General features: G+C 35.8%; 1 protein-coding gene across 1 annotated transcript; it reads right to left on the bottom strand.

Annotated features, from left to right (window-relative positions):
• Positions 1-5,378: 5,378 nt before the first annotated feature.
• LOC104606231 (cytochrome P450 86B1-like) lies at positions 5,379-7,300 on the bottom strand. The gene has a single exon (XM_010271331.2). The coding sequence runs from the start codon at positions 7,229-7,231 to the stop codon at positions 5,630-5,632; it is 1,602 nt and encodes a 533-aa protein (XP_010269633.2). The 5' UTR covers positions 7,232-7,300; the 3' UTR covers positions 5,379-5,629.
• Positions 7,301-13,349: the final 6,049 nt, after the last annotated feature.

Here is a 13,349-nt window from a genome sequence, read left to right as displayed (position 1 = left end):
ATAATCTATTTCGTTCAAACAGCAATGAGAGTGAGAATTGGAATAAGCCGGAATAGGATTTCATTCCTAGAAAAGGGGCTGGGGAATGGCCATTCCAACAGGAATGGGAATGGGATTCTGATTCCACTTAACCAAACAGTTGGAATCAGAATAGCCCATTCCGATTCCAATTCCAAACCTCTATTCCCGCAAACCACTTAGACCTGGCAAAATGTAGACTCAACCCGTGAACCCGACCTTACCGAACCCAAAAATGGTGGGTTAGGGTCTTGCATCTAGCAACCCAAGCTAGAAGGTGGCCTGACCCATCCTGATCCGAAAAGAATGGTTAGGTAAAGGTCGGGTCATGGGTCACTTATCTTCAAACTAGTGTTGACTTGGATGGTTGAACCATTCAGACCATTTGAACTAAAAAGTTAAACTTGTATTTTTGGTAGTGGTGCATATTAGGTAGTAGACCTGTAAATGGACCGAGTAGCCCGACGGCTAGCCTGGCCCAACCCATTATTAAGTCGGGCTTGGTCATAATTTTAGGCCCGCAGGCACGGGCTCGAGCCTAAAGAACCGGACCTGATTTTTTTTGGGTTGGGCTTGGTCTTTCTTAAAAAAGCCCAGCCCGAGCCCAAACCTGACTTGATAATATATATTAAATAATAAAAATATATTTTATTTAATAAAATAATATATATATAATATTTTTTCTTTGTTCTTCTTCTCTTTTTTTCCAAGTAATAATGAGATGTTTATTATTTTTTAGTTTTGAAGGTTTTTAATATAAATAAAACAATTTTTTTATTGAACAAAAAAAGAAAAAAAAATATGTTTTCAAATTTTTAGTCGGGCTCAGGCTCGGGCTCGGGCTTTGAGCTTTATATGAGGGTCAGGCTTGGGCTCAAGACTTAGGCCCGATGGTTAGGTCGGGCTTGGGCTTCGAGCTTTATATGAGGGCCAGGCTCAGGCTCAAGACTTAGGCCCGATGGTTAGGCCGGGCTCGGGCTCGGGCTTGAGTGTATTTTGTTGATACATATACAAAGCCCAGCCCAGCCCATGAGCATGTCTATTAGGTAGGTTGGTCCGGATTTTAGTTCAACTCAAGCCCAACCCTAAAATTTGGGCCTAAAGCCCAAGCTTGGCCGGACCATGAACAGGCTCGGGCCCAAGACTTAGGCCCGATGGTCAGGCCAGGTTCGGGCTCAGGCTTGAGTTTATTTTGTTGATATATATACAAAGCCCAACCCGAACTCGGCCCGACCCATGAACAGGTCTATTAGGTAGGTTGGTCTACGTTTTAGTTCAACTCAAGCCTAACCCTAAAATTTGGGCCTAAAGCCCAAGCTCGACCAGAGCTTAAGGTCAAACCCTAATTGATCCTACCCAAGCCTTGTCCGCATTAAAATTTGATGCACTCAAGTTGGGCATGGGCTAGGATCAAGTTGGTCAATCATCTCATACTAAAAATTAATATGCATGTATATGTATATGCATACATGTATGCATATAAGTATGGTTAGAGTTGTAAAACGGGTCATGCTGGACGAACATGACACGACCCGCACAAAGTGCAGGTGCCTCCCTCCCTTGGGATATTTTGGGGGTCGGCACGGCATGGCCTGGCCCGAGCCCACGCATGCTCGTGTTGTGCCACAAGTCGGGTTGGTCTGTGGGCTGAGCCTTAGGCCAGGTCGGGCCATGGACCAAGTCAAAGCTATTTATTTAAAAATTTAAAAAAAATCTTAAATTTTTTATTTTATATGAATTTTGATGTATATAATTGTTTGTATATACAATAATTAAATAAAATAGTATAATAAAATTGAAAATATTTATTTTATTAATATATTATATATTGTATATTATTATATAACTATAATTTATATAATATATAATATATTATATATAAATATATATAATATATATAACTAGATTAATAAAATATATATGGGTCGTGCTAGGCCGGGCCACAGGCGGCATGACCCGATTTACACCTCTAAGTATGGTTTATTAAAAGAATTATGCATATATGCATCTATGTATGCAAATATGTATCTATATGAGTATATGTATGTATGTATGTATGTATGTATGTATGTATGTATGTATGTATGTATGTATGTATATAATTGGGTTAGTCTCAAGTTGGGATAAGGTTAGGTTGGCCTAGCCCAACCTAAAATATTAAAATGCCCAAGATTTTGGGCCTAGGCCGAACTTGAGGACCAAAAATCCAAGCCAAGCCTAAGGACTGAAAAGTTAAGCCTAGCCCATATAAAATTGCGGTATGGGTTGATTTGGGCTCAGATCAGGCCCGCCCAATTTGCACCCCTAAGTTTTGTAAAAATGAAACATAGACTTGATCAAATACTAGCTAACTCAGGTAGTTAAAGCTTTGGCCATCTGACCCATGGGTCAATTCTAACCTGAATATTTAGGATTAGGGTTTAGACTTTTGTAAACACTAGGGCTGTTCACGGGTCGGGTTGGGTCGGTTTACTGAGGTTTTTCCAACTGACCCGACCTGGTCAGGTTACCTGAGATGGAAACCGAAACCGACCCAATGTTAAGCAAAACCGACCTATTCGGTTTGAGTCGGTTTGGGTCGGTTTCAGTTCTAAGTTCATCCATGCCCCCCATGGCCCATGTGCCTGTGTGATGCAAGTTTGGGTTGTCAGATATTTCAGTTTTTATGTAAAACTGAAATATCTTTATTTAACAGTTTTAAATATAAAATATATTTAAATTAAAATCGAAATATATATTTAAATAGATTAGGTCAATTTAATTTAAAATCGAAATATATATTTAAATAATTAAGTAGGAACTAAGTCGGTTCGGTTCGGATCGGTTTTGGTTTTCACACAAAAAAACCGAAACCGACACGAACCATCGGTTTATGAATTTATACAACCCGAAACCGAACGGTGCTGATGAAAACCCGGCCGACTCGGGTTGGGTCGGTCCGGGTTGGTCGGTTTGGTCGGATTTGGCCTACTTATGAACAGCCCTAGTCAACACAACCCCAAAGGTGACTGAACTGAAATGACCCAAAAATATCTTGACCTAACTCGAACCCAATCTCACCTGCCAGGTTTAAAACCAAGGCTTAAGGCTTAAAAAACCGGTCGACCATTTGGGTCAAATGATTTAGGCGATTTAGAATATTAGGGCAATTAATATTATTACTCTTGGTGATCTTTTATTAGAAAAAAGGAGATAGTTATCGGCTGAGAACGAGAAAGAAAAAAGAAAGAAAGGAAGGAGAGAAAAGGAAAAAAAAAAAAAGAAAGAAAGAAAATAATGAAAGTTGGAGAGGAGGGAAGAAGGAGGAAGAGGAGGAGGCGCATCCGACATTCATTGGCGATAATGATCAGTCCGGATTTCCAACATTAATTAACCTTAAATATTCTTTTTAAAATATATTCTTAAAGTGGAAGAGGAGTCCACTTTAGTGTACAACTAACCAAGAGTTTAACCCCTCCGTTAAATAATCTTTTTAAAATATATCAATTCTTCAAACATTAATTAACCTTTTCTTAAAAAATAACTATTTCACGTAACGGCGAATCTGGTTCTGAACATCGTGGAGATTGTGCTTGTGTACCTCTCTGCCTTCGACTAATTTACTTAATGCATTTGGCAATTCGTTATCCATTAATCCGGCTTCTGCAACAACAATTCCACTTAACGCCAGGACTCTGGCATCGGCCGGAGTGCGAATAAGCTCCGACATGAACTTGAGGTATGCCAGCACTTCACTGTAGCGTCTTGTCTCCGTAGAGCTTCTCTTCGTAAGCAATCAAAGTCCTGAATAAACTCGCTGTGTCATGATCCCATGAGAAAGAGCGTAGAGGAGGGTGGGCGGTTGTAGTTTTGAAACCCAGCTGTTTTTCTGCACTAGCACGTCAAACAAGACCATCCCCATTAGATCATTCGGTCGCTTAAGTTTTACTGACTTGAGATTCAGATTCATTTCCTTCCTAAAGAAATCAGTTTTCATCAGCTGCTTGAGGATTACAATGGGGAACTGGTTGTTGAGGTCAAACATGGACAAGACGTACAGTCTTCTGATCTGTTCGTCGTTGGTCCGCTGATGGGATGATCTACCATTAATGGCGGCCCTGTAACCATGATGCAGAGGCCATGGTTCCAAAACACCCAAGTAAGACAACGCCGTAACTAGCATGAAACAGCCCTGTTCGGCCAACTTCCTCGGCGTGTACTCGTCCCATCTGTAATACATCCCACCCGATTCCAGGTCGCCATTATTGTTAATTTCATATACCTCTTTGGCTTTTTTTTTCCACTCGACGCACTGCTTCGATGCATTCTTGGGCATTCTTTTGATAAGATCCGCTGATCGTCAACACATCAACCTAGAAACGATCTCTGTCCCAACTCCCAAGCATCAAAACTGCTAATAGTTGGAATAACTGGCCTTGCTACCACTCTCTCCTTCAACAAAGCACTGTTGACAACGGCGCGTCGGCGCCAACTATGTCACCGTAGCGACGGTTTTTTGACCGTAGCTAAAGTGCCGTAGCTATTACGACATCGAAGACTACCTACCACCAACAACGACGCGACGATTATTTCAGAGACTGATTTTATCACTCTCTTCTTCCAAGGATTTGCTCTTATCATCCCTCCGCGATCCATTGGATACAGAAATGTAGTGTAAGGAGAGAATACAGAGAGGGAGTATCAGAGAGTAGCGGAGTAGGGAGGGAGATCATACTTAATTACTTATAACGTAAAAGCATAAATGCTAGACTGGTTCATTGAAGAAATCTGAAAGGGATTTTTGTATATTAACGATGAAGCACACAGAACAAAAAAGAGTATTTAATGGGGAAGAAGAATTTGAGCTTAAATGAAATAGTTATTTTTTAAGAAAAGGTTAATTAATGTTTGAAGAATTGATATATTTTAAAAAGATTATTTAACGGAGGGGTTAAACTCTTGGTTAGTTGTTACACTAAAGTGGACTCCTCTAACATGATTAAGGACAACTGGAATCATTTTATTGGATTAGTAGAGAAGGGAATAGAAGAGGGAAGTTAGTAGGAAATCCGGACTCTGTGAATTTTGATTGGTTAATATACTTCAGCGTCGAGTCTAAGTGCAAAACATGTAGATTACTCACAGAGTATGCCTGCTTGATCGAGACATGCACGCTGAAGGCACGGAGAGTATATATGCCAAAGTTTTCCCTAGTCCAACATGAGACGTCATACGAGGACAGGGCCCTGTGGATAGCGGAGGCTGTGAAACATAGACCACCAAAGAGGACAGTAGGACACCCCAATTATCCTTGTGGACGAACCAAAATCCATTGATTGTAAGTGAATTATATGTTAATACCAAACAATGTTCTAATAGACTGATAATTAATATATATACATTAAATTAGTTAAATACTGAAAGCTTAAAAAGTAGTTCTACATCTTTCGCTCCCACCAAACACAACCTAAAATACGACCAGAGTAGCAGCTAGCCACATAGTTATAATAAAACAAAAACAAACGGACCTTGCACATACTAATAATTAAGCATGCATATACATCTTCTTTGTGGGAGAAACCCTAACCAATGCATTAAATTAACTCCTACAAAAATCCAAATTTCTTATTTATTAGAACGGCCTACTGGCCCTTTCTTTTACCTTGATCTTCAGACCACCCTTCATCTCAAGCATGATGCCCGGTTTAATGACAGGCTGATCTTCAGGCACTTGAACCTGAAAGTTGAATATCACAGCAGCAGCAGCCAACTTGATTATGGCAAAAGCCGTGTTCTTGCCTAAGCAAGATCTCTTCCCTGTGCTGAAGGCGAAAAACAGCTTAGAAATCTTGTCGTTGTCCAGAGTCCCATCGGGAAGGATCCATCTCTCCGGCTTGAATTCCAGACAGTCGTTCCCCCAGATCGACGGTATCCTCCCAAGAGAATACATGGAGATCATTATCTTCACCCCTGGCTTCACAACACTGCCATCTGGGAGCACGTCTCCCTTGATTGCACTCTTCAAGTTCATGGGCTGTGCTGGATACAGCCTCAGGGATTCACAGATTGCTGCATGGAGATACACCAGGTCTCCTACGTCGTCTAAATCGAACGTACTCCATGGCTGCTGCTTGTTCTTATACTCCTGATCACTACTGTCTTTGCTGCCTTCCTTCGACTGCTTACGGGAGATCGCGAGCCTCAACTCTTGCAGGATCTTCTCCTCCACACGAGGGTTTCTGCAAACCGCCCAGATGAACCACATAACGCCAGCAGCAGTAGTGTTCCGTCCGGCCAGAAAAAAGTTGAGCACCATGTCCCTGAGGAACATGACCCTAGCCTTGGACCAGTCGCTGTTTTCTCCCTGAGATCTGATGTGGTTGGAGAGAAGCGAGTTTGCTTCGCTTTCTATACCCTTAAGCAACTGTTCTTTCTTGCGCAAGATAAGATCCACAATGCAGCCATCCGCCGTTTCCCATGCCTTAGCCAACTTCTTCTCTGGCCCAACCCTCAACAATCGCAGCAGGCTCCACAGCGGCTTTGGCGTCGAAAGCCTGAAAAGTATGGCTTCTTGACCATCATCAATGGCCTGTGAAAGCACGTCGGAAGGGAAATCTTCATAAAGACCCCCCAAATCTTTGCCGGAGATGGTAATGTTAATGACGTCGAAGGTGAACCGCATGATCAGTTCCTGCAAATCAAGGGTAGAGCCTTCCCTGGCCGCACGAGCAAGCAGGGGCAGAAGCTTCTCGTCGACCACCGTCTGGAGCGTGTCGTTGACGAATCTTCGGAACTGGATCGTAGTGAAGATGGATTTTGCAGTCTTCCGCTGTGCAAGCCAGGAGTCGGACTCTGCGTTAAATATACCGTCACCCAGAACGTCAAATGCCTCGTCGAAGCTCCTCCCTTTGGGGTAGTTGTCCGCCTTTGTTTTGAGGATGTGCTCGAAATTCTTGGGATGACAGGTGACCACGTAGTTGAGGTTTGAGAAGATTGGGCAATTCAGGTAGAAGGTATTCTTTCCAAGCGAGATGAAAACGTCAGTCCACCAATCAAGTACCCTGTTCATGTTGCAGACTAGAGCAGGGAGTGAGCCTAGGAGTGGCCAGCTCGGTGGGATTTGCTGCTTCTTTTGTCTGAACAACCATCTCAAACACAAGAAGAAAACAATAATGGCTACCAAAACTTGATACTCTGAACCTGCAGATGAAACACATGGAAAGAAGAATGTCATCTTTTCTGCGGTTCTGCCTAATTCACCGTGAAAGCCGTGATCATATCCGGTTATATTTATATAGCTCTGGCTATAAAGGAGCCGTTCTCTCCCGATTCTTCTGTACTTGTCATCGCGAGATATTCTCAATACATGGCCGGGATGTGTTGTGAGGTGTATTATTAGGAACATCAAGAGATATTCACAATACACGGCGGGGATGCGCTGTGGGACGTTATTGTGGGGGCAATCTGGTGGGGGCTGATTTGAACTCTCTGTGGTGTATCGTGGGGCTTAAGTACTACATGAGCGATAATTGTCCAAAAGTTGCTTTTAATCTTTCTCAAGGGTAAGTTGGGTATCATAGGATGAGGCGTAAGGATTATACCTCAAGCAAAAAGAAAGCATATAATAATTTATAAACAGTAAAGATATAAAAACATAAAATTAAGATCTTATATAGCTTGTTTGATATATTAAACACAAAATTAGTATCAATACACCCCAATAGCCCAAGAGGGGTGTATCAAATATCAAAACTTGGAACCATGCACATCCTTTGTTTTATTTTTTTATTTTTTTAAATTTTGCATCAAAAGCATGGTTCGTTTTATGTTAATTATTAAAAAAGAGTTTTTTAAATACCTTAAAAATGGCGTATCGTAACGATAGTTTGAACCTAACTTAACATAGTAGTTTTTTTTCCTAACATCTAAACACTAGAACATAAGTCAAACCAGGGATATGAACCAACAGTGTTATAAGAGTAAAGCATTTCCATTTAGTTTTTTGCACTTGTATGCATTAGTGGAAAATGACCACCTATGTGATGCAAAATAGATCATCAGATATAAAATATGAATAATAAAGCAAACTATTTTATTATACATTTATATGCATTTTTTTGTTATTTACATGTTTATTTATTTATTCAATACATCAATCTATACAAAACCAAACATTATTTTTTTATTAAATTTCTGTTTTACCCCTATATAAATCTTAAAGTCCAAAGGCATAAGCCTCCTTATTAGTGGCTGTGGGCCTGTGGCTATTGAGGCGAGGCCTTTCTCTTAGCCTCGTCTCGAGGGTTAGGCTTTTGGCCTCGCCTCAACAACGTTTTAAAACAATGCTTTTAAAAAATAAAAGGGATATGTATAAAAAAATTATAAATGCTCATTGAGTGTATTTACAATGCTATCCCTACCTAATCTGGACCGTCCCAGATCTTCTATATGGTACATGCAGTACAAGGAACCTTCACTACTCCCACCTACAAAAGAAAGGACAAAGGAGAATGAATGATAGCGTCACTTGCGGTTGGGGATAGAATTGTCAAACCAAAATACAGCCTTGTACATGAACACACCAACTAACCTCGATAAATGTTTTTACTGTTAATTAGCGGGACCCGTGTGATATACGGGATTTATGAAAGAGAATTGAAATAACGAAAATTAATAATTATTATAAGGAAAGAATGTAATATTGTTTAAAATCATTAATCATTATTTTAGTAACTTGTTACAAAATAATTTATTAATTTAGTTAATTGTATTAATAATTTTTAACAAAAATAATAAAGTGCAACTATTACTTAATAAAATAATTAGTTTTTCATATTATCTATTTATTTTAGTTTATTAATTATTAAAAGTTATAATTCTTTATAAATGTTACTTAAATATTAATACATATATATTGTAGTCATGATTAAATTGATCTCTACATTAATTTTTAGTTATAATTAAATTAATCTAAGCTCGAGTTCAAGCTTTGGTTGATCATCAACTTGACCCAATCCCCTAAGTTGCACTCATAGGAACAATGTGGAAATCACCTAAGCTGACTCTGAAGGAGTTATGGGGGATGGGCTACCATCATTATGTAGCCTAATGAACCAAAAAACATATAAGATCTCGCACTAGATTTTGATAGTATATTAACAATTTTATAGGTTGCCTAGCCCATCTTGGCCCACACCTTAGGCATAATAATATTTGTTTGTGCTTGGGAAAGGAACATGATTGCCTGTGTTAATTAAAATTTATATTTAATTTTACTTTATTATAATATATATATATATATAATTTATACCTATACATTAATATAAATTTTGTTACTTGTATGTATGTATGTATGTATATATGAATGTAGCTTTTAGGTTGAGTTTGTCCACTAGTGTTGTCATTGGGCCCCGAAAATCCAATAGTTGATTTGACACCAAATCCAATTATCCTATATTCAAATGTTAGCGCTTCCATCCAATTAATAATTGAATTAGATGCAGATTTAAACACAATAAGATGGTTACAGATTAAATCCAAATATAATCCAAAATCTGACATAATAATGGGATGTGAATGTAAATCTATCGATTTCATAATAAAAGGCGGATGTAGATGTAGATGGATCTGATCTACATCCAATCCATTTGTACTCCTATTGTTTACATTATGTGTGGGGTTGGAATAAATTTGAGCTAGACCTAGCTTAAAAGAAAATAATTGCTTGAACTAAAAAATTTATACGTCTAATCCAGATTGGGCTAAGTTATAAATGGTCAACCCTAAGTAGGAGTTTTTTGATATTTACAATAAATGACAGTAATTTTGGATAATTTATGCTAATTTATTATACTTTTCAATAATTAATGATTAAAAATAAAAATAACAGTAAATTATAATAAAAATTCACAGTATTAATAATAATTACAATATTTTTAATGATTAATAGTATTAATTGTATTTATTAAAAATAATGTATTTATTAATTAAAAATATTTTTAATAATTATAGTATTTTTAAATAATTATCAGTGTTTACTCAAAATAGTATTAAATAATGTATTTATTGATCAATATAATGTAAATTAATTTATTAAAAACAGTATTAACAATTACAATATTTATTAAATAATTAAAAATAGTTAAATAATTACAGTATTTTATTAATCAACAATATTAATTGTACTTTTAATTAATACAATATTTTTAATAATTATGGTATTATTAATTAATTAAAAGTGTTTCGTAAAATATTAAATTCATTAATTAAAAATATTTTTAAATAATATAGAACTTTAATAATTACAGTATTTTAATTAATTATCATTATTTATTAAAATAATATATTTTTTATTAACAGTATTTTTAATAATTATAGTATTAATAATTAACCATATTTTATAAATATTTATTTAAATATAATTTAAGCTATAAATAGCAGAACATTACCTTTAATGAATTTGAACTTGTTTGTTGGAGGTAGGAAACTCTGAAACATATATTTTCAATTACGTGGACTTAAAAAATTTAAAATTTTATAAAAATATAAAAGGGGATTTTGAAGCAAAATTTGAAGGGGGAGGGGAGCAACACGTGGCTTGGATCTCTATCTATCTATCTATCTATCTATCTATCTATCTATCTATATCTATATATATATATATATATATATATATATATATATATATATATATATATATATATATATATATATATATATAATTGGATGGCACATGTCAGCATGTCTCTTTGAGAGAAGCAATTTATCTATTTAATGTAAGTTATAATTTAAATTGTATTTTAAATATTATTTAAATTATATTTGAAACTATAAGTAAACTAAATTTTAAACTGTAATTAAAAGTAACTATATTTAAAATATTTATTTAAATATAATTTAAGCTATATATAAAAAATTGCATTTAATGAACAAAAATTAACCAAGAAAACAACCAAAAATAAAGTACCGATAAATTATCCAAGAAATTATCAAAAGTGGATTAACATGATTTCCAATAAATATGATAAATTACCAAAAATTAAAAAATATAACAATTAAAATTAGTTTTTGAAAATATATACTAATTATCAATAATCTTCAAGAAATAAATGTAATTAGTTCATAGTGTATTTATATACATTTGTTTTTTCGTATAAATTATAAAGTATATAATTTAAACACTATAATCCTTGCCTAGGATGATATTTGTTCATAGTGTTACAATGGAAATCAGAAAAAATGTGTTTATTATTATGTATTTCCATTATTTTACTTTCACTCAACAAAGGCTTTATACACACACACATATTAGTATTTTTACTCTCATTCTCTTTATTTCTCTCTCTCTATATCTCTCTATCTCTCTCTTAAATGTATTTCTTAAATGTAATAATAATAATATGCATCAAAATAAGAGACCTTAGAAAACTCAAAGGTCTCTCTCATAATGTAAAGCTTTATTAATGTAATCAAACCAGGCAATGATTACTTTTTTATATTTTAAAACAAAAGAAAATTTGAAAAAATAAATAAATAACTTATCTTAAAAGAAAAACATGCTAGCATGGACCATCAAATTTTAATGCATGTTATATATAGATTAATGTTCCGTTCGGCAGAACATTAATTTTTGGATGTAGATGGTTTTAACAGCTTATTTAAAGCAGCTCGGTGAAAGTAACTACTGTAAATTAACTGAAGGCTGAAGCCCGCTTAAAGGGAGCTGCACACCGGGAACATCTCCTCATGGGTAGGTGTGTGGGGATGACTGAAGCGGGGAAAGACTGCAAACAGTTGGAATAGACTCCCCCACATGAGATCACATCATCACCCACATGCACATGCATCACAGCATGTGCTGCATGTATTGGCAACATCTCCCTTACAGCTGGTGTGAATTCCCCATATATTTTATCTATGGCCTCTATGCATTCCAAATGAGATTTCCTTCTCAATACTTTCTTTCCATACGGTAGTTAGGGATGGTTACGAGTGGAGCTTTTCACAAATTATTATTTGGTTTGACTCGATTTAAACCAAACTTCGAGTCGAGCTTGAATTTGATAAATTGATATATAAACTTGTTTACTGAGCTCGAGCCCAGTCTAATCGAGTCTAGTATAGAGAATAAATAATTTTTATTATATATGTACATGTGCATATAAATATATAATAAATAATTTTTATTATATATATATATATATAAGATTAAATAATTTTTATAATTCTTATTTTTTGTATATAAAATAAAAATATTTTTATATATAATTTTTATTTAAAAGAACTTGACTTATAATCGAACTAAAACTTGTGAGCTTTAAACCAAACTGGTCTCAAACCTAACACAATTTCAACGAATCAAGTTCGAATAGCCAAATATTTAATTTGACTTGAATCCACCTGTGAGTTACATGCATTCAAATTCGAGTGCAATAGCAACCCCCCTCCCCCCACGCAACTGTACGTCTGTACCCCTACCGAATAATGACTCCAAATAATCACTCCAACTATGCAACTACTTTTTTATTTATTTGGTGCCACCAGTTTCCCGCTCACAGAATTTAATATCAGAACGAGAGGAAGGCAACTTCTACCTACTGCTACAAAATTTTCAGGTTTAGTTACACTTTATAAGACGATTTTCAAATGTGCAAGAATTCTTACCAAAATTCCTTCTTAGACTTTTCTAGAAAAATATATATTTAATTTCAATTTGCTACAAAATGTTTTGTATTCCTTAAATTCTAAAATAAAAAATAAGGCAAAATACAAAAACCTCCCTCGAAGTTTCTTACAAAAACCTCCCTTCGGTCAATGACCTAGACAAAAAATGTTAAACTGATGATCATTTTACAAAATACCTATTTTACCCTTTTACGAATTAATGTACATTACTTTCACTAAAATACCCCATTTAATTAATCAGAAATACTGTTCATTGTCATCAACGTCTCGAATACTACCTTTTACAGTTACTTTCCGACTCTCCTCGTTCCCGGTTCCCTCTCTCCCTTTTACTTCTTCTTTTTCTCAGTTTCCTCTTTTCTATTCGGCTGCTGCAACAGCTAGCGAAAGGGTTGATAAAAAGAATGCAAAGAGATCCCGACCCCCAAATCGGAGCCTCAGCATTTCAGCGACTACGGCTTCGACCCCCAAATCGATTATTTTCAGGTCATACTCTGTTTCTGTTTGTTTCTATCATTGTTCCCTCTTTTTTTAATCTTCCTTTTCAGATCTTCCTACCATATATTTTCTATGTGTTTCCCGAAAAAGATCTTAGAAGAAGCCCAGAAGCATAAGCGGGACAGTTTCAAATCCATGGATGCTCTGCATTTCAAACTACAGAAGCAAGA

Source organism: Nelumbo nucifera, chromosome 4, assembly GCF_055504915.1.
Source record: "Nelumbo nucifera cultivar China Antique chromosome 4, China Antique-T2T, whole genome shotgun sequence".
NCBI classification, from domain to species: domain Eukaryota; kingdom Viridiplantae; phylum Streptophyta; class Magnoliopsida; order Proteales; family Nelumbonaceae; genus Nelumbo; species Nelumbo nucifera.
This window is presented reverse-complemented; position numbering and strand designations above follow the sequence as displayed.

Excerpts from the sequence above, each read along its gene's own strand:
- LOC104606231 (XM_010271331.2), bottom strand. The coding sequence starts at position 7,231 with ATGACATTCTTCTTTCCATGTGTTTCATCTGCAGGTTCAGAGTATCAA.